General features: G+C 40.0%; 1 protein-coding gene across 3 annotated transcripts in view; it reads right to left on the bottom strand.

Moving 5' to 3' along the window:
* MACROD2 (mono-ADP ribosylhydrolase 2) overlaps positions 1–22,379 on the bottom strand; it is a 1,393,268-nt gene that overhangs the window by 41,341 nt on the left and 1,329,548 nt on the right. For all 3 annotated transcript variants that reach the window (XM_072140441.1, XM_072140440.1, XM_072140439.1), the window contains exon 16: positions 606–665. In XM_072140441.1, the coding sequence (XP_071996542.1) occupies positions 606–665 (60 nt within the window). The remainder of the gene's footprint in view (positions 1–605; positions 666–22,379) is intronic.

Consider the following 22,379-nt stretch of genomic DNA (forward strand, 5'->3'; position numbering starts at 1 on the left):
CTAAGAAGGGCTGTTGGGTTCTTGGAGAATCACTCCTGCCTAACAGTAAGCTAATAGAACACCCTAACGCTTTCCCTGACCAGCAGCAGCTCTCTCCCTAGCGGCATCCAGACACAGAATGATCCGAGCAGCGCGGGCAGCGGCTAGTCTATCCCAGGGTCACCTGATCTGGCCAGCCAACCACTGCTATCGACGTGTAAGGGTACCACGTCATGCTGGGTGAAGTGCAGAGTCTCCTGGCTTGTGATTGGCTCTGTTTCTGGCCGCCAAAAAGCAAAACGGCGGGAGCTGCCATTTTCTCGAGCGGGCGAAGTATTCGTCCGAGCAACGAGTAGTTTCGAGTACGCTAATGCTCGACCGAGCATCAAGCTCGGACGAGCATGTTCGCTCATCTCTAGTCAAGACTAAATCAGTCAAACCTGGCAAAAATTGTGGGAAAACAGCGTACTGTCCTTTCGGATTTACTAAGAGATGGAAGCGTCTCTAAATTCAGCGTGCGGCACACTGGTGGTGGGGGGCAATGGAGGCAGGTGTTTAAAACGCCAGTCTCCGTAAACTCCCCTCAATATCTCCAGTCACTATTTGATCTAAAAATAGATTTTTACCTTGAGATGCTTCTGCCATGTCCACATCAGCGTTAGTAGTAGATGGACCTTCAGGTTGTTCTACAAGAAAAAATCATATATATTTACATAAAAAATCTAACATTCTATAAAGAACAAACAAAACAAAAGAAACTGTTGTCATGCCTTTTGTCCTTTCACCATCGCCACCTCCTCGAGCTCTTTGCTCTGCAGATACCAGCACATTTGGAATTTTTTCTCTAGCCAACAATCTGTGCTGTCGATTTTGGCCCCCAATATGTTAATTAGATGCACGATCCTGGCATACAACAGACAGCCAGGCACCACCTACCCAACGGTAGAGAGTAAAATTAGTATATTGGGTGCAGAATATGGCTACTCAGGGTTGGTGTGGACTAGAAAAAAACAGCTGAATGGTAATTGGGGTTGTCCGGGGGTTGAAAAAGATGGCTACCTTCTTCCAGTAAACATTGTCAACCTAACAATGGTTTGCTATAGTATAGCAGCACAGCTGTGTAGAAATACCTCACATTACCCACAGTCATGTGTAGAATGAAAGTAGCTCCAAGTAAACCTTGGACAAACTCTTTGAAATATTTGGAGTTAATTATAATAATAATTTATTTATTTAGCACTCAAAGATTACGCAGCGCTGCACAGAGCTTGTCAAATCAGTCTGGAGGTGGGTGAATGTGGTAAAAGGTGCACATGATGTTCACATTCTTCTATTTTAAGTTACAGTGTTTCACTTTAATAGTAATAATAATTTTTATATAGAGATTTACAAATCATAGGGAACATATACAAATAAAATAAAACACGATGGAGCACAAACATTCATATGGAACTAAAGGAGCATGCAAGAGCTTACAGTCTACGAGGAAGAATGGGACGACACAAGAAGTAAAAAGCTTATAAAATCGTCCAGCCATTCTTCATAAGGAAATAGAACTAACACCTGGGCAGTCCTGTATGTATACACTGCCAGTAGCCCAATCAATGGCTTACAGATTCACCGGCCAATACAATTAGAATATAGACATTACGGTCAAGGCACATAAAGTATAAAATATAACTTTAGATAATAGATAAATGTTTAAAAATGAAAATATCCCACTATCCACCTGGTTCTGTGTCAAATTACATACCAGTAGGACAAGATGACTATAGGGGAAAAAAAATGCATGCACATATTTTATTCAACAGATAGTGATTGTCTATACCGGTGCATCATAGAAAATGTTCAGATCTCACCCATATTGCTGATTGTAGTGAGAAGGGCTGGTAATGGCAAGTTATAGACACATCTAGGTCAGGAAAAAGCTCCAAAACAAACAAAGTAAGAGGATACCACATGCCACATATAATAATAAAAGAGTAATACTTTATTCAATAAAAACTTTGTTAAAATAACATAACATCTAAAATAACATCTCAGGAGAGATATAAAAAGCGAGGTACACCAAGAAAGAAGTCTATACACAATATTAAATGGGCAGAAAAAATGCAAACATTAGTGGTCTGCAATATGACAACAACAGCTTCAATGACTTTAAGCCCCCGTCAGCCTATACTTCGAACATCATAGTTAGGCAACATGCCTTAGTAGACAATTGTGAGGTTAAATGTTATATATTACATAATGGTTAGACATAATACCTGGTGTACCTCTCGCCCCAGAGGTACACCAGGTATTATGTCTAACCATTATGTAATATATAACATTTAACCTCACAATTGTCTACTAAGGCATGTTGCCTAACTATGATGTTCGAAGTATAGGCTGACGGGGGCTTAAAGTCATTGAAGCTGTTGTTGTCATATTGCAGACCACTAATGTTTGCATTTTTTCTGCCCATTTAATATTGTGTATAGACTTCTTTCTTGGTGTACCTCGCTTTTTATATCTCTCCTGAGATGTTATTTTAGATGTTATGTTATTTTAACAAATTTTGTATTGAATAAAGTATTACCCTTTTATTATTATATGTGGCATGTGGTATCCTCTTACTTTGTTTGTTTTGGAGCTTATATGTATACCCAAGAGGGCAGCCTTAGCGTTCCTTGCGCTAAATTTCTGTCTAACATTTAAGTTGTAGAATCTTGTTAGATCATTGCATTGTTTAAACTCTTACGGTAAAACCACTTGATTTCTAGGTCAGGAAAAAGATGGAAGCACTGCCCCTATTGTTCCCTAAACTCAACTCGCCCTACTTCCCCGAAAATTGCTCCCGATTTGACAAGATTATCATAAACAGGGATGCCCTAGTAGGCCCTATTAGTCCGGATCAGTATCGTTCCCAACACGTTTCCAGTGCCACCAATCGTGGGACCTTCATCAGGGGAATTATATCCAAATAAACAAGGAAGTGTTGCAGATGAACCGACAGTGGTCAGTAGTGTGGATAAACTGTGGTAAAATCCACTCCTGTAGCAGGGAATAGAACTAAATATAATATAATAAATAGAGGTGCTGCTGCTTGACCCTGTCATCAGCCATCATCTTATATACAAAGTCCAAGGTGAATGGGACTACAGTGAAGCCTAAAGCTTGGTGACTGGTGGTTTCTAGATAACGGATGGGAGGAGGGCACAGGATGGGATAGTAAAGCGAGTTAACGGGTGTTATAGGCTTGCCCAAAGAGATGGGTTTAAAGAGCACGTTTAAAACTTTGGAGGTTGGGTGTTAGTCTGGGGCAGAGCATTCCATATAATGGGTGCAGCTCTGGAGAAGTCTTGGAGACGTGAGTGGGAGTTTCAAATTAAGGTAGAGATTAATCTAAGATCACTAGTGGATCAAAGAGCACGGGTTGGGCGGCTTTGCCATTAACAATATTTTTGAAACCGTTCCCCATAAGATATTGAAATTCGTTATGGTTAATTGTGAAAATGAGATTGTTTAAGGTAATCTCTCTGTGTACACTCAAGGAACGCCTTAAGTTTTGGCAGTCACAAGACCATTGTGGCCAATGACTGGCATCAACATTCACAAATACAAGAACCGTGACCTAACTGCTCAAATCACAGTTCTTGCTTCTGTGACATTTACATTATGCTTTTTTTTATCTTCCTCCAGGGTCCTTCCAATAAACCTGAAAATAAACCCCTGTAAATGTTTTTAAACCTTAAACTCCCATATACTTTATAATGTATCTTGATGGCCATAATCTTTATTCCACATCATAAATAACGATAAACAAAATCATCAAAGTTTGGGCATCTATAGTAAATAACGGATTACAACCCAGCTCAGCACCGGCAAGCATTTTGTGGGATGATTTCACTGAATATTGAAAGTAAAATTTTAGACTTATGCATCCAATTGTATTGTCATAAAATCTGCTGTGGAAACATTAAAATAAAAATCCATTGCTGCGGCGAATATTATGAAATTGACACATAAATAATAAATACGACAGTCTTCGAATGAAAACGTCGAATGTCTGGCACTAAGCAAAAAGAATACTTTGTTTAAGCGACTACACAAAAGTAATTTGCAACGGCTGTCAACAATATTACGCTTACATATATCAATAAACGAGATAAAATGTTTTATTAAAAAACACAAAAAACACTCCCCATCACTTCTAAACCGGTCCAGTCAAAAAGCAAAGAGCTCCATTATGCCGCTGAGCTCAGGCATGACTGTAGTCTGCTTTTATTTGGGAATAAATAATTGATGAAAGGTTTGCTTTTAATAGATATCTTATTCATGAGAGATCAGAATAGACGACACTAAGGGAGTCGCATCTCCCGAATATCAATACAATAAAAACTTCCATAAATTTTGTTAAGTTTACACTGAATTTAGCCCTTTCATCGCTAATTTACAAGGCACAATTGGATTGATTGAAGGTTGCTTCATTGGTTTTGTGTAATTTCCAGCGCTACTTAACATCTTTATAGAGATGGAGTAGCTACTACGTTATTTGGTGCCAATCATATGAATTAGCGTTGTGATTGCCGGCAAACAGACCTAAATAGAAGACTGACCAGCATTATCCAGGATCGGCAAAAAATGTAGTTTAAACTCCTCCACTGTTGTTCTATGTTCAGTGCTCAGATACCAGGTGGACATCTAAATAACATCTGTTTCAAAAAAGTCATGTTTTCATGATCATTTTTATGACTTGAAAAAAAATCACAAAATAAGCAAAACGTAGAAAAGAATTAGGCTAATTTGTAATTTTTTGGTTCTTAATCCCAACCAGAGCTCATGCATATCCTATGGATCAAAGTTGGTACAACTCCTTTAAAAATATCAGATATTTAGTACCCCACTAACATCAAAAGACTTGGCCCAATGTTAATCTAATATATTTGGGCAACTTTAAGCCTCAAGATCTTAAAGCTCATATCATCAATCTCTAAATTGCTTAACATAATTACTCTCATTTTTAACTTGAAGAGATTCGAGACTCTGACTGTAATAAACTACAGTATATACCTATGTATAAGCTGAGTTTCTCAGCACAAAAAAAATCTGCTGAAAAGCCAAAAATCTGCTAATACTTGAATCAAAAATAAAATACTCACCTTTTCCACGCCCCCGCAGGTCTTCTCTTCTTCGTCCGGCAGTGGCAGGTCCGTGCGACAATATGATGGCAGCAGCGGCTGAGATCAGAGCCTGTGCACTGAAACGTCCCAAGAACCTCCTGCTGCCGGACGTAAGAAGAGAAACGTCGGAAAGGTGAGTATTGACTTTCTTTTTTTATGTGCTGTGCATACTGGGGCTGGCTATACACTGGGGGCAGGCTGACTATATACTGAGGGCTTGCTATATACTTGGGGCAGGGGCTGACTGGTTATATACTGGGGGCAAGCTGGCTGGCTATATACTGGGGGCGGGCTGGCTGACTATATACTGGGGGCGGGCTGGCTGACTATATACTGGGGGCAGGCTGGCTATATACTGGGTGCAGGCTGGCTGGCTATATACTGGGGGCAAGCTGGCTGGCTATATACTGGGGTAGATTGGCTGGCTACATACTGGGGGGCAAGGGGCTGGCTGGATAAACACTGGAGGCAGGGAGAATAGCTATATACTACGTGGAGGCTTTAACCACCCTAGGTTTATACTCAAAAAGTTTTCCCAGGTTTTTGTGATAAAATTAGCAGTCTCGGCTTATACTCGAGTATATATAGGTATTTAAAAAACAACAGAGAGAGGTTTAGAGAGCTGAAATAGTACTCAAAGATGTAATAAAATTTTGTGTAAGACAAGTTTTGGCTCTACATATCTTATTCCTGTTTATTAAGTGAATCTTATCTGTGCAAAATACTGCCTTAAACATTCTGTCGAGAGCTCATGCTGGGCAAGAACAATGACTCTGGAAAGAGCCGCAAGTTATCATTGGAAAGCAGCTCTTTAGTGATATAATTACAGTGCATTATATAATTAGGGAATTCCTATTTATACAGTACAATCTTGTAATATAAAGCTTAGTTTTTAATCATTGCAGTGGAACCTCTTTTTACAGTATTTTGGTCACCCCCCTTCATTATAGATGTACAGACCTAGTTTAAAATGCAAGAGGTGCATGAACTTTCTGTGATGGCTAGAAGGATGCTGTAGAATGTCTTAAATGCTTGATTCCAATGAAAATGTTGACCATATATATTTTAAAGGCAGTCATATATATCTTGCACAACTCTGCATGTGTTCTAAATGGGGGGTCCACTGCCAGACCCCAAGCCATGGCTTTTAATCCCTAAGAATACATGGATTGTACAGTTGAAATTCAGTTGTTTGCCACAAAAAGAGTCAAGAAGCCCCCATAAGAGATTCTTTATGTATTCAGGGGTGAATACAGCATTTCTGGTGCCTCAAGAAAAGCAAAGCTCTCCTTATTCCCAATGACTCCAAAAGCCAAAGTCTGGAGGACTGGATACATTGGTTTGATTATGCTTAAAGATTGTAGCAAGTTTGCATGTTATCCCTTATACATAGGTATTTACAAGCTGATTGCAGCCAGATCTTGTGCAGTGAGCTCTGCAGATTTTTGTGGCAGATAACTTTTAAAAAAGCATTAGCAAAGCGAGTGTATGAGCTTGGCGGCGAGTGTGCATTGATCCTTAGTGTGTGCAGTGTCTTAAGTGTGACTTAGGTTTAAGGGACTTAAGTTTGAGGGGCTTTAGCAGGTAACTGCTGTGTTCTGTGTTACTTTGACTGTAAATTCTTCTTTCTGTGCATAATTCTATTGTAATCCCCATTAGAACAATGGACTCCATAAGTGGCATTGCTACACGGTGTACATCCTGTGCCATGTATGCTTTCCTTGAACAGCCGTTCGAGGGGGAATACTGCTGTGTGGGGTGTGTGAAAATTGCTCACCTGGAAGCCCAAATTCTGGATCTAAATGAGCAAGTTTCAAGGCTGCGGGCAATTGATAATATGGAACGAAGTTTGCTGCTCCTGGAGCACAAACTCTCTGGGGAAGATGGTTGTGGGGAGGGAAGTATGGAGGTGCAGAGTGAAGGGGCAGCTAGTTGGGTAACATGTAGAAGGCGGGGTAGAGGGAAGAGTTGTAGAGAGTCTAGTCCTGATCTGGTGCACCCCAATAAGTTTGCCAGGCTGGCGGGTGAGGGGGATATCAGCTCTGGGGTAGCAATGCTGCAGAAAGATGTGGCCGCTAGCAACCAGGGGAATGTGTGCTCCAGTAAGAAGGGTAATGGGAGCAGAGGCAAGGTCAGACAGGTGCTGGTAGTGGGAGATTCGATTATTAGGGGAACACACAGGGCAATCTGTCACAAAGACCGTGCATACCGAACAGTGTGTTGTTTGCCGGGTGCTCGGGTTCGGCATGTTGCGGATCGGGTTGATGGATTACTGGGAGGGGCTGGTGAGGAACCAGCGGTCATGGTCCACATTGGCACTAATGACAAAGTAACAGGTAGGTGGAAGGTCCTTAAAAATGATTTCAGAGATTTAGGCCATAAGCTCAGGGCAAGGACCTCAAAGGTAATTTTCTCCGAGATACTGCCTGTACCACGTGCCACACCAGAAAGGCAGCGGGAGATCAAGGAGGTAAATAAGTGGCTCAAAAGTTGGTGTAGGAAGGAGGGGTTTGGGTTCATGGAGAACTGGGCTGACTTTTCTGTGGGCTACAGGCTCTACAGTAGGGATGGGCTGCACCTCAATGGGGAGGGGGCTGCTGTTTTAGGGGAAAAAATGGCTAGAAGGTTGGAGGAGTGTTTAAACTAGAGACCTGGGGGGAGGGCAACTACACTTGTGCAGGGCAAATAGACAGTGTAGATAGAGAGCTGGGAAGAGTCATAGTCCATGGGGGAGGAAGGGGGGCTGGAATGAGATTGGGGAATAAGGACAAAAGGAATACGGACAGGGAAAACCATATAAAGTGTATGTACACAAATGCCAGAAGCCTCACAAACAAAATGGAGGAACTGGAACTCTTGATGTTGGAACGGAAATATGATATAGTGGGTATCAGCGAGACATGGCTGGACAGTAGCTATGACTGGGCTGTTACTATAGATGGTTATAGTCTTTTTAGAAAGAATCGTATAAATAAAAAAGGGGGAGGGGTTTGTATATATGTGAATTCTCGCCTCAAGCCCGTCCTGCGAGATGACATCAGTAACGCAAATGTGGAGTCCCTATGGGTGGAGATAAGGGGAGGGAAAAAGAATAATAAAATATTACTAGGGGTTTGTTATAAGGCTCCAAATATAATGGAGGCAGCAGAGGAAATGCTGATAAGTGAAATGGATGCGGCTTCAAAGCATGGTGAAGTACTTATCATGGGGGACTTCAATTACCCAGATATTGACTGGGGGGCAGAAACCTGCAGGTCCTTCAAAGGTAGCAGGTTCTTGTCAACAACAAAAGACAATTACCTGTCGCAACTAGTCCTGGAGCCAACAAGAGGGGGGGCACTGCTGGACCTTATCCTTACCAACAGACCTGATAGGGTATCAAAACTACAGGTTGGGGGGAACCTGGGGAATAGTGATCATAATATCATTGATTTTGTATTACGCTTTACTAAGCACGTTAGTGAAGGGGCAACCAACACTCTAAACTTCAGGAGGGCAAATTTTCATCAACTAAGGGAAGACCTTAAAGGCATAGACTGGGATAATGCTCTCAAAGACAAAAGCCCCCCCAAAAAATGGGACTTTTTCTCATATATTCTGAAAAAGTCCTGTGAGAAACACATACCTTATGGGAAAAAGCATAAAAGGAACAAGAAAAAGCCTATGTGGCTAACTAGTCTTGTAAGGAAAGCAATAAGCGAGAAAGATAAAGCGTTTAAGGTGCTAAAACGTGAAGGTAGCGATGAGGCATTACAGGATTATAGAGAGAAAAATAAATCCTGTAAAAAGCAGATAAAGGCCGCAAAAATAGAGACTGAGAGAAATATTGCCAGGGAGAGCAAAAATAATCCCAAATTATTTTTCAAGTATATAAATGATAAGAAACTAAAAACAGAGAGTGTGGGTCCCCTTAGAAATAACATGGGGGTCATGGTGGAAGGAGATGAGGAAAGGGCCAATCTACTGAATGTCGCCTTCTCAGCTGTCTTTACCCAGGAAAATCCCCTGGTGGAAGACACAATGAGGAATAATGTAAATTCTTTTTATAATGTCAACAGTTTAACCCAGGAAGAGGTACGGCGCCGCCTCGCATCCACTAAGATAGATAAATCACCTGGGCCAGATGGCATACACCCCCGGGTTCTGCATGAATTATGTACGGTGATAGACAGACCGTTATTTTTAATATTTGAAGATTCACTGAGGACTGGTTATGTTCCACAGGAATGGCTCATAGCAAATGTGGTACCAATATACAAAAAGGATCAAATAGCGATCCTGGAAACTACAGACCCGTAAGTCTAACTGCTGTGGTGGGGAAAATATTTGAGGGGTTTATTAGAGATGCTATCCTGGAGTATCTCACTGTGCACAACCTTATAACCCAGTGTCAGCATGGGTTTATGAGAGATCGGTCCTGTCAGACTAATCTGATTGGTTTCTACGAGGAGGTAAGTTCAAGACTGGATCTGGGGGACGCTGTGGATGTTGTATATCTGGACTTTTCAAAGGCATTTGACACCGTGCCACATAAAAGGTTGGTATATAAAATGAGACTGCTGGGAGTAGGAGAAAATCTGTGTAATTGGGTAAGTAATTGGCTTAGTGATAGAAAACAGAGGGTGGTCATTAATGGCACATTCTCAGATTGGGTTGATGTTACCAGTGGAGTGCCACAGGGGTCAGTATTGGGGCCACTTCTTTTTAATATTTTTATTAATGACCTTGTAGTGGGTTTACACAGTCAAGTTTCAATATTTGCAGATGATACTAAGCTGTGTAAAGTAATAAATACTGAGGTCGATAGTTTAGCATTACAGAGGGATTTGTGGAAGCTTGAGGGATGGGCAGAGAAATGGTTGATGAGGTTTAATGTAGATAAATGTAAAGTTATGCACTTGGGCCATGGAAACAAAAAGTATAATTATGTTCTAAACGGTCAATTACTTAGTAAAACTGAAGCTGAAAAGGACTTGGGCGTATTGGTGGATGGTAAACTTAATTTTAGTGACCAGAGCCAGGCGGCTGCTGCTAAAGCAAATAAAATAATGGGATGTATCAAGAGAGGAATAGATTCTCATGATAAAGACATAGTTCTGCCCTTATACAAATCCCTGGTCAGACCACACATGGAATATTGTGTACAGTTTTGGGCACCAGTATATAAAAAGGATATAGTAGAGCTGGAACGGGTGCAGAGGAGAGCAACCAGGATTATTAGGGGAATGGGGGGACTAGAATACAATGACAGATTACAAAATTTGGGATTATTCAGTTTAGAAAAAAGACGACTGAGGGGAGACCTCATTACAATGTACAAATACCTGAACGGACAGTACAAGGATCTCTCCAAAGATCTTTTTATACCTAGGCCTGTGACCAGAACAAGGGGGCATCCTCTACGCCTAGAGGAGAGGCGATTCTACCATCACCATAGACAAAGGTTCTTTACTGTAAGAGCAGTGAGACTATGGAACTCTCTGCCGCAGGAGGTTGTAATGGCGGACTCTATGTACATGTTCAAGAGAGGCCTGGATGACTTTCTGGAGAGAAAAAATATCACAGGTTATGTGGATAAAACATTTATTTAATTCTTGAAGGTTGGACTTGATGGACTTGCGTCTCCTTCCAGCCTTATATACTATGATACTATGATACTATGACTCCTGGAACCTCCACCAAACATGAGAACGGACCAACAGCAATCCAGAGAACGGGGCTCCCATTCTCACTAATGGGTGGATTGGCAGGTCGAGCATGTGTCCTGCCACTCCAATCATTAGTATGGGAGTGTGTCGGAAATTGCCAAGCACAGCACACTTATCACCGACAATCCCATATGGTGGTCTATATGAGTACCCAAGGGCTGTGCTCTTCAATTTCTGACACTCCCATACTGTTGAATGGAGCAGCAACACTTGTTCTCCGAATTGAGTCTATTTTCGTGAGCCGTAGGGGTCACCGGTCAACTTGTAATCTTGTGAATTGGGGATAATATGCAGAGTTGGTACAACCTATCCAGGTGTGTACAACCAGTATATTCTCCACACTATCATAGTATCAACAGTACTTTTTGTGTAACAAGTTCATGAAAACCAGAGCTTTTGCTGTCTGAAATATTTTCATATATTTAGAGCCACCTAGGAAACACCATCATTGTCAGATCAGTGTAATGTAAATGGGAGGCTAAATGATGGGTGCTCTCTTCTCGGCAACAGAATTTGACAATTTGCTCTGGATCTTAAGTTTTGTGTTCTCTTTGATTTTATTTTTGATATAGATCGTATTCCTAGACCCCTGGCCTCACTGCACGGACAAACCTTATCTTATAACTAATGTAATAGAAAGTGGAGGAAAACATGATATCTGTCTATGTGAATTAGATCCTTAAAATACCTATAAAATACAGAGGTTTTCTTCATATGTGACTACACATTTCTCATACACAATCCAAACTGTGTTTCGCATTAATTGTGTATGTCCTAAATTATAGAAAACTGCCATGATTTTCCCCATTGTAATTGGATGGTCAGAACTTGCGCGGGTTGGAAAATCTCTCATTCACAATTTTGTAGTGAACTCATCCAAATTCCAGATAATTTGAGAAATACGCATATGATTAAAAAAAACAAAAATATATGTGTCAAATAGTTTTCAAAAATCTATCCAATGATACCAAACTGGTCCCTACCCCCACCCCATTTTTGTATTGCAGATTCAGATTCTCCAGGAAAAATTACATTGATTCGACCTATGTCTTTTTCAATTTTTGCAATACCCAATGTAATAAATGGATTACAAGGTGATATTGTTAAAATTAAGCATGAGAACATATTTGCCCTATGCCAAATTTCAAGAGCCTTGAAGGATTTCCTTGAAAAATTAGACTCTCAATATCAAATGTGTTAGGGTAAAATAGTCAGCCCCTTTATATACCAGCTGCTTCCAGTAGCTGACAAAGAGAGGAGGGAGCAGACAGCTCCATTCCCTGAGTAGTGTTCAGACCGGGTTATTGCAGCTCTTATTCATTTAGATAAGAGCTAAGCTGTAGTGACTCAGTTCAGCCACAACAGATAACGGCGCCGTAGACTTTTTCTATTATTAGCTGATAAGCACTAGTATGTGAAGATTGCACTCCTAAAAATCTGATGCTAAGGATCTATTAAATAGTAACTTTCATTTTAGATCATTTTTAATATTGTGCATGGAGAAGTGGTGAACATTTTTCTAATATACTTCATTAATAAATGCTAAGTTTTCAAATGATATTAAGCTACTCCCTTGCATAGAGATGTGTATTTCAGACTGTACAGTGTGTGTCTATGGAGGCAGCATGAGCTCACATCTAATCTCCCTGTGTTTGGTTAAACAGCTGTGAGCAGGGAGGATTAACCCCTTCATTTTAAACTTGATGTTTAAATATGCTTATAGCATACTAAAGCCAGGGAGAGAGCAGGAAAGGTTAATAATCACTCACAGCTGTGTAACAACTGGAGAAAAAAGAGAGACGTAGAAGTAACATTGTAACTAAGGGGCACATTGCAGTCTGTTTCTTTACAAACTAAGAATAATTTCTTAATAAAGTATATTAGAAAAATGTTCACAACACTCTCCCCACATGAAATATAAAAACCTTTGATATAAAGGTAATGCTTACCTGTAGCTGATCAAGCACTGAACCGCCAGCCATGGTCTCGATCTCTGTAATGAGTCAGGAGGCTGAACACCGTCACAACCAATCAGCATCTTAGTGGTGATGATCCATAGACTTGATTTGGGACCAGTGTCTAAGGAATGGTCACCACATTGCAAATGATTGGCACAGCTATGCTCTGCAACACAGACTGGGTGTATGGTAGGAGGTGCAGCACTGGATCACCCCATAGGTAAATATGCCATGTTATTTTTGTTCTGTTATTACTGAAGGACCACAAGGGCATTTCAGATAAAAATTGTTTACCTTACTTACATTACTTTAGGGGATATATCCTACATTTTCAATATTATGTTTCTATGAGATGTTTAAAGAGAGCCTATCACCAGAAATGTCATTCTTAGCTGGTGACATGTTCCAATAGCCTATGCTTTGCTAAAATGCATTCCAAATCATTTGAATGCTTCCTAATAGTTCATATTAAATTACCTGGCTCCCTACCAGCAGAATGTTACAAGTCCCGGGGGAGGGTGCAGGAAACTATGTTGTGTGCCTGTGTTTCCGCATGTATTCTTCTTATACTCCACAGCATCCCCCTCCCTTCCCTGACTGCTCTATGCACATGACAGGAAGAGGCTGCTTCTTCCCCTTCCCCCAGGACTCAGTACATGCTGCTGGCAGGGAGCCAGGTAATGTCAATTAAACTTATATAAAGTACTGAAATTATTCAGAATAATGACAAAGGCATTTTTAAAATCAACACAGCATAGGCTATTGGAACCTGTCACCAGCTAAAAATGACATTCCTGGTGACTTTAACGTATATATTTTTATTTTATGTTTTTTTTTTTTTACATTTTATTATATCTTGAACTTTCAGGGCTAATTTACTATAACAAGAACATTACATTACTATACAAGTCACCCGCAAAATATGCCTTAAAAGTCGGAGCTGGTCTTCCTGAATTTACACCGGTGTCTAGGTGACGTTGTAGAAAAATCAGTCAAGGGAAAACAAGTCAAGAAAGTTTTATGTATCTTCACATTTGACATGCAACTTTACGAAGATTAAAGTCCAAAAGTGCTGATAAGGAATATTTAGCAAACACACACAGGAGCACGGTAAAAGCTGCTCTAAGCATCCTGTCATATACACTAAATCTCCCATCTACTACACATCAAGCAGAGGAAATAAAATTGTTCATCATGCAAGGTAACAATAAGCCTGTCAAAGTCTGTGAAGACAGATAAGATAATTCATGTGGTTTCTGGAACAATATCATCTACGGTTAAGGATGAATGTCAGATAGTTCTACTGTAGGTTCTTCATGAGGTTTCATAAAAAAATGAAAACTGTTTTATGCAACATCGGCAAAATCTTTCCATGAAGGATTACCTAGTGCTAATAGTAATGATGAGGAACATGATGATGAATGATACTATTACTATACAGAAATGATTCAATCTGCTTTATTGACAATTATTTGTGCCAGACTGATGAATACAAGCAGTTAAATTCAGTCTAAAGTGACAAAAACCTCACAAACCAGAATCGGCACATTCAGAATTGCAAACAATGGGGCAGATTTATCAAGCTGTCTGAAAGTCAGAATATTTCGAGTTGCCCATGGCAACCAATCACAGCTCCCGTTTAAAATATTCATGAGCATTGGTAAAATGAAAGCTGATCTGTGATTGGTTGCCATGGGCAACTAGAAATATTCTGACTTTCAGACCGTTTGATTAATCTTCCCCAATCTGTTTGAAACTTTGCAATTGGCCAATCCTTTCGATGGCCCATAGATTAGGTAATAGTTTTGGACTAAGACCCAAAAGTGTAGGTAACTCTATGACTTGATGGTCATTGACCCTTTATATGACCAATTGTCCATGTAATAAGGCAGGCTCAGACTAGCCTACAAGTGAACAGGTGGATCTTCTGGAGGGCCCCTGAACTACAACATAATATAGATGATCAGAACACCCAAAATCTCAATAATAGTTAATTGGTAGAGTTCTGTCCATTAGCATAACTACAGGTTTCAGTTGTGAATGGGTCCACAAGCCTATGTATACTTTGATTTACATACCCAAATGGTGGCCTTGAGCTAGCCGCAAATGCTAGAAGTTTTCACCCCTTCCCTCTTCACCCAGCTTGCAGCTCATGGCTCATGTACACTCAAATGGATGTGTGTATGGAGCTTCAGTCAATATATATTCAAGTAACTGACCCTTTAGAGCAGTGACGGCAAACCTTTTAGACACCGAGTGCCCAAACTACAACCAAAACCCACATTTTTTCTGCAAAGTGCCAATGCTACAATTTAAGCAGTAACTTATTACTCCCTGCTCTGTCACAGGTTTAAAATCTATAGACACCTGAAGACACCAATACAGTAGAAAGAAGGAGAAGAAGTTTGGATTATCATTGTAGCTTCCTTCTAGGGTCCTGGGCTGCCTGTGATTGCAAGAGGCCTTGAGTCCTGTCTGGCGAGCCCTGCCCTGGGGTGATGGCAAGGGTGCCCATATAGAGGGCTCTGAGTGCCACCTCTGCCACTCGTGCCATAGGTTTGACACCACTGCTATAGAGAAATATGCATTTGAAAGTGTTAAAGTGTTCTACTTTTACTTCATTCTTACCACAGTCAGATGAGAAATCACTGGATATAATTGGAGCATAATAACTTCTCAATGCTTACAGCAGGAATACCTATGATGTTATAGAGGTGTCTTCCATATATAGAGCTAAGCTGCTGTATCTAAGCTGCCTTGTTCGTGCCGCTTCAATGGGACATGTGAGCTGCTGAATTGTACTGAACATGGGAAAAAGTTTTGTGGTCTTTAAAGAGGACCTATCACCCTCAAAAATGGCAATAGGAGCTGCTTACTAAAGTGAGCAGCTCCTACTGCTAAAACAAATGCAGCAGTGTTACAATGCTAGGGTCATCGGAAACCTCTGATAAAGCTAATACTGCTGCGCTGTGTGGGGGCGGTCCGAGGTGCTGCCTCTTCCCCTGGCTGTCCCGCTCACTCCATAGCCCAGCGTTGAATGCCGCAAGGCACGCGGCAGTCACTGCCCCTAAGCCCGTGCCTAAACCTGCACCCACATGAATACGCATTTGTAGTCTACAGCGCAGCAGTGTTAGATAGCGTTATCAGAGGTTTCCGATAATGCTAACAGTGTAACACTTCTACTTTTGTTTTAGCACTAGGAGCTGCTTACTTTAGTAAGCAGCTCCTATTGCCGTTTTTGAGGATGACAGGTCCTCTTTAAGGTAAACTATTGTCCTGACCTATGAGTCCTTATTTATGGCATTGCCTCCGTAGAATAAATATCTTTAGATACATTGATGGGACCTCTTTAGTATGTACAGAAAGTACCAAACATACATAAATTTGCAAACTCATAATGAGAGTTCAATCCTTAAAAAAACAAAAGCAACACAGTATGTAGGAGGTGCTCCTATTTGTTTAGATGAAAGTGCACAAAAGAAAGCACATAAAAAGCACAATAAAAGTAACACAATGTACTTTTCTTCAGCGTATTTGCATATTGGTAACGGAACCTATTGTATAGTTATCCATGTGTATTAATTAATACACAGTATTCACAGTCGTTCAGCAAAAGGTAATTAAGCTCAATAAATGCAATCTGCACCTAAGGCTTAATGGAAATGGAAAAAAAAAAAAAGTTAACCAAAAAACTCACTGCCGCTCAAAAAATATCGTTACACAGCGACCTGCAAAGAGACGTCTGATCTAATTGACTCATCAAACCACAAAGCGAGAACTGTATTCTACATCTAGCATCATGAATATGCAAATGAGACAAGTTGTTTAATGCAAAAGTGGGGCCAGAAGGTGACAGAAAAAAAATACTCAATGGATAATCTATGTAGCACTCAGCAAAAACAAATGCTTTTACGGAAGAAAAAAAAAAAAAAAGGAAAAAAAATTGTTTCTTCCAGAAGTAGTAGGAAATGCAAATGATGACCTGTTCCTAAATGGAAAACGTTTAGATGTAAAATAGATTTCAAATGTTTTGAAACCTGAAACTTTAACTTTCTGTAGGGTAAAAATATTATTGGTAAAATTAAAATTGACCTTGTACGTTGAATTTGTAACAACAGTGCAGCTGCTTTTATAAATGGAACAGATTCTAGATGTCCTTCATGAGATGAAACGAGAATAGAAGGGACTTTTGATGTAATTGTTGTTTTCTTAAAGAGATTGAATATAACAAAATGAAAATCTGGAAAAAGGCTGAGAGCAGATAAAGGGACAATAATGCTTTACTACTGATACTGAAACTGCAGCTTCTGAAGAATTCTAATATTTAATGGTTTCCTGAATAAATCACTGTATCATTCACACACTATAAATTATTATTCATCAGAATTCTTGTATTTTTTTCTATTAAGATAAGACTGACCCATCATAACATCACTACTGACAATAGACAATGACTTCTATATAGATAACACTGACCCATCATTACATCACTACTGACAATAGATGATGTCACAGCTTATCTCTTCCGCCTCCCTGTACAATGACCTCTATATAGATAACACTGACCCATCATAACATCACTACTGACAATAGATGACTTCACAGCTTATCTCCTCCTCCCCCTCCCTGTACAATGACCTCTATATAGATTACACTGACCCATCATTACATCACTACTGACAATAGATGATGTCACAGCTTATCTCCTCCCCCTCCCTGTACAATGTCCTCTATATAGATAACACTGACCCATCATTACATCACTACTGACAATAGATGATGTCACAGCTTATCTCCTCCTTCTCCCTGTACAATGACCTCTATATAGATTACACTGACCCATCATTACATCACTACCGACAATAGATGATGTCACAGCTTATCTCCTCCTCCTCCCTGTACAATGACCTCTATATAGATAAGACTGACCCATCATTACATCACTACTGACAATAGATGACTTCACAGCTTATCTCCTCCTCCTCTGTACAATGACCTCTATATAGATTACACTGACCCATCATTACATCACTACTGACAATAGATGATGTCACATCTTATCTCCTCCCCCTCCCTGCACAATGACCTCTATATAGATAACACTGACCCAGCATTACATCACTACTGACAGATGATGTCACAGCTTATCTCCTCCCTCCCTGCACAATGACCTCTATATAGATAACACTGACCCATCATTGCATCACTACTGACAATAGATGATGTCACAGCTTATCTCCTCCCCCTCCCAGCACAATGACCTCTATATAGATGATACTGACCCAGAATTACATCACTACTGACAATAGATGATGTCACACCTTATCTCCACCTCCTTCCTGTACAATGACCTCTATATAGATAAGACTGACCCATCATTACATCACTACTGACAATAGATGACGTCACAGCTTATCTCCTCCTCCTCTGTACAATGACCTCTATATAGATTACACTGACCCATCATTACATCACTACTGACAATAGATGATGTCACATCTTATCTCCTCCCTCCCTGCACAATGACCTCTATATAGATAACACTGACCCATCATTGCATCACTACTGACAATAGATAATGTCACAGCTTTTCTCCTCCCCCTCCCTGCACAATGACCTCTATATAGATGATACTGACCCAGCATTACATCACTACTGACAGATGATGTCACAGCTTATCTCCTCCCTCCCTGCACAATGACCTCTATATAGATAACACTGACCCATCATTGCATCACTACTGACAATAGATGATGTCACAGCTTATCTCCTCCCTGTACAATGACCTCTATATAGATAATACTGACCCATCATTACATCACTACTGACAATAGATTATGTCACAGATTATATCCCCCCCCTCCTTGCACTTTGCATGCCTAGAAAACTATACGTATACTTTAACAGTTCTCTTCACGGACCAAATTATAAATAGCCTCTCCATGTATATGTATGGTGTGATTTTTATGTGTTTTTATGTTTTTACTGTCTAACTGCTTTTTAGATTTATGGCTTACACTGTGTGTATAATTCGAGTTATTAAGAACAATCGAATTTCCCTTCTCTTGTTTATGATCATGAGACATTAACCAAATCAATAATCTAGGTCTGGCAAGATCGCAGCTAAATTATATAATTTTACATCCTCAAAATATAAACAAGTAGAAAAAGGTGATGAAAAAGCAGTAGAAAAAAATAATTCTTTGCTTTTTTCTGCTCACCTTTAACGCTGTCCCAGCCAGCCGATGCACGGAGTAATCTTACAATTAAAGGGATATTGCCATTACAGAAAATTAATGTAATTTATGATGAAAAGTTATACAATATACTTTCTGTATCAATTCCTCACGGTTTTCTAAATCTCTGCTTGCTGTCAATCTATAGATTCTATGTTTACTTTCAGTGGATAGGAATCTTGTGCACGGCTTGTTAGTATCAGAGAGCAATCTGAGCTGTAATCAGAGCTGTAATCAGAGCCGTGCACCTGTGTGACCACGGTCAGATTTCTGTCCACTGGAAATAAACAATGAAGCTTTCTATAGAAGGACAGCAAGCAGAGATCTAGAAAACCGTGAGGAACTGATACAGAAAGTATATTGGAAAATTGTATAATTTTTTATCATAAAAACATTAACATTAATTTGCTGAAATGGGAAAACCCCTTTAAGGATCATGTAGATCTGAAACGCACAAGTTTTTAACTTTTTTGTCATGGCATTAACTATATGTTTTTAGTCGATATGAAATAAAAGTTGTTTTTACTCAAAATTTGGCCGAGCGCTGCAAACCGTTTTTTTTCTCCTATGATATATTTTGTTATCTGATACAATTGCATAATTTTTCCTTTTAAAGGGTGTCTCCTTATTTAAATGAATAATGCTCTCTAAAGGGGAAAAGTTTTGAAAGTTTTAAGTCTAAGAGCAAGAAAAGTGCTAGAGTGAAACTCTTGGACAAGCGCCACAGAACAGAAATTTTTTAAAATTCCTATAGACGTGTTGGTTTTTTTCTGTATAAAGAAAGAACATTTGTCAGTTTAACTCCTCGTTGACGACATGCGGTTTCCTTTAAAGCTTACGCTTCTCATTATCCCCCAAAACCGCATTATTCATGGCTGCATATTTAGTTAGTGTGAGCTTACCTGGTTCTCTTACAGAACTGGCAGCTGCTGTCACCTTCTATAGAAAGCGAAAATGTAAAGAGATTTCCAGTGGCTTTGATGTGTGTTGCCTGCCAGTTGTACTCTCAATTGGCCCAGCATTGCAAGTATCAAGTCTATGGCGGTGTATGTGACAATGAACACAACCGGTGGAGCTACTAAATAAATACATTAGTGAGAATGTGCAGAGCACGTCTGACCGGGCATAAAAGCTTGAAATCTTCTGTAGTTAAACAAGCCCCCTGCCAGATACGGAGAAACTGTATATATTACAATAAAAACGACATTTGGTGACCGCTGTGATGAATAAAATAACCTAATCAGACTCACAATAGTAAAAAATGTGACATTTGCCCACTTCACATGAACGACCTTTGAAGAACCCCATAGAGTAATCATCGACAGCAGATTTTCTTCTCCTACAACCGTTCTATGTTTATCCTCATCAATCCACATAAAGCGGAGCAGAAGCTTTGGATAATAGGGGCTTACAAGTGTCTTTTTCATAGACATCAGAGCCCTGCATTAAAAGGGTTGTCCCCACTTCAGAAGTTATTCCTAATCCACAGGATAGAGAATAACTTCTTAATCCGTCGGGGTCCAACAGCTGGGACCCCTTAGCGATCATGAGAACGAAATCCACAGCAATTAGGGGAATGGGATCCTGTTCTCACTCTAGAGTGCGGCTAGCTGAGCATTCACTTATTCATTTCTATGGTATTGGTCATGTGCTGTTCTCGGAAATCTTTATTGGCTCTCATAGAATTGAAAGAAGCAGCAGATCGCATACTCGTTGTGCCGCCCAACCCATTAGTAAGATCGGGATCCCCATTCCAATTGCTGTGGATCCCATTCTTAATAGTGTTGATGATCCTAGCAGTCTGACCCCTATCGATTACCAATTTATCCCCTCTCCCGTGGATTGGAGATATCAACTGAAGTTGGGACAACCCCTCTAATGGATATGCAACATGTTTTGAACTTCTGGTTGAGGCATATTTTGCCTTTGTTTTTTGTCTTTTTGTTTCTCCCCAAAAACAGCTTGCTTTTTGTGTGATGAGTTGTAGTTTAATTTTAACATTTGATTAACTTATCCTTTACTAATAGTTTCTTTACAGGGAACCTGTCACCAGGGACCTCATTTTCACTAAAGACAGATTGTAAAAGCCCATGACACCTGCAGTGCAAAAATGCCTCTCTGCCTTTTCTAAGCATTTGCATTAAAATATAATTGTGTGTTAGAACTTACTTTTGCAGCCTGACAAAATACTGGGGTAGTCCCAGGGGTTGGGCTTTGGTTTGCATGCATTTCAAAAAACAACATGTGACTTGTCTGAGCTGCAGCCTGCTCCATGTTTGTGCTACTGATTGTCCCTCCCCCACTGATGTCAGGCTGACCAGGCTGTGACCTCTGAGAAGGAGCAGGAGGTGGAGCTGTAAAGGAGCACAAAGGTGGGGGGCCAAGCTCTGAGGAGTGAGTAACACAGACAATCCACATGTTGTTTTTTAAAAAGCATCCAAACCAAAGCCCAGCCCCTGTGACTACCCCAGGATTTTATCAGGATGGAAGAGTAAGTTATAACACGCAATTATACTATTATGCAAATGATTACAAAAGGCAGAGAGACATATTTGCACTGCAGGTGTAATAAGCTTCTGCAGCCTGTCTTTAGTGAAAATGAGGTCCCTGGTGATATGTTCCCTTTAATAATAAATTATGTGTACCAAAATGGTGCCATAAAAATACAACTCATACTAAATACAAACCCTTAAACAATAACCTTAGTTTGTAAGGTGGGGGATTTTGCACAAGTCATCCTTTAACAGAAAGGGCCGGTATTGGTTGTTATCAAATAAGGCTTTGACTTAACGTATTGATTCTTCTCCTTTGGAAGATTTAACATTGAGTGCATTGCATTACCTACTATAAACATTACCTATACGTGGAAGAAAGGGTTAAGTCAGTCAATAACTACAATGCCGAAAATAATCTGCTGACTGACACTTTGCTGAAACTAAGCTTCTTGCTCATGGTTTCTAAGCAAAAAGCATAAAGTACTTGATGCCTCATTCAGATGAGTGCTTATTGATCACGTAGAAAAGCTTGTACTAATACAGATTCCAGTTGGATCATTGGAAAGAACCACCTTGGAATTGCTGAGAAAACATCGGAAACATGGATTCTGGAGCTGATCTCTGACCTCGGGTCTTCTGTAAAATTACGTAAGATACTTGAAATGTGACTTCCTTCCATAAAAAGAATCTGGTATTTTAAACTGAACTACATATCCTGGAGATCAAAATTAGAGAACACACAATCTCCTAAATATCAAGGTCGTTGTGTGCAGCCCGTGAGCTCTCGCCATACACTTCCAGCCGACGTGCGATGTACTAATATGTCACATGTCAGTAAGGG

The sequence above is a fragment of the Engystomops pustulosus genome, chromosome 3 (genome assembly GCF_040894005.1).
Source record: "Engystomops pustulosus chromosome 3, aEngPut4.maternal, whole genome shotgun sequence".
NCBI classification, from domain to species: Eukaryota; Metazoa; Chordata; class Amphibia; order Anura; family Leptodactylidae; genus Engystomops; species Engystomops pustulosus.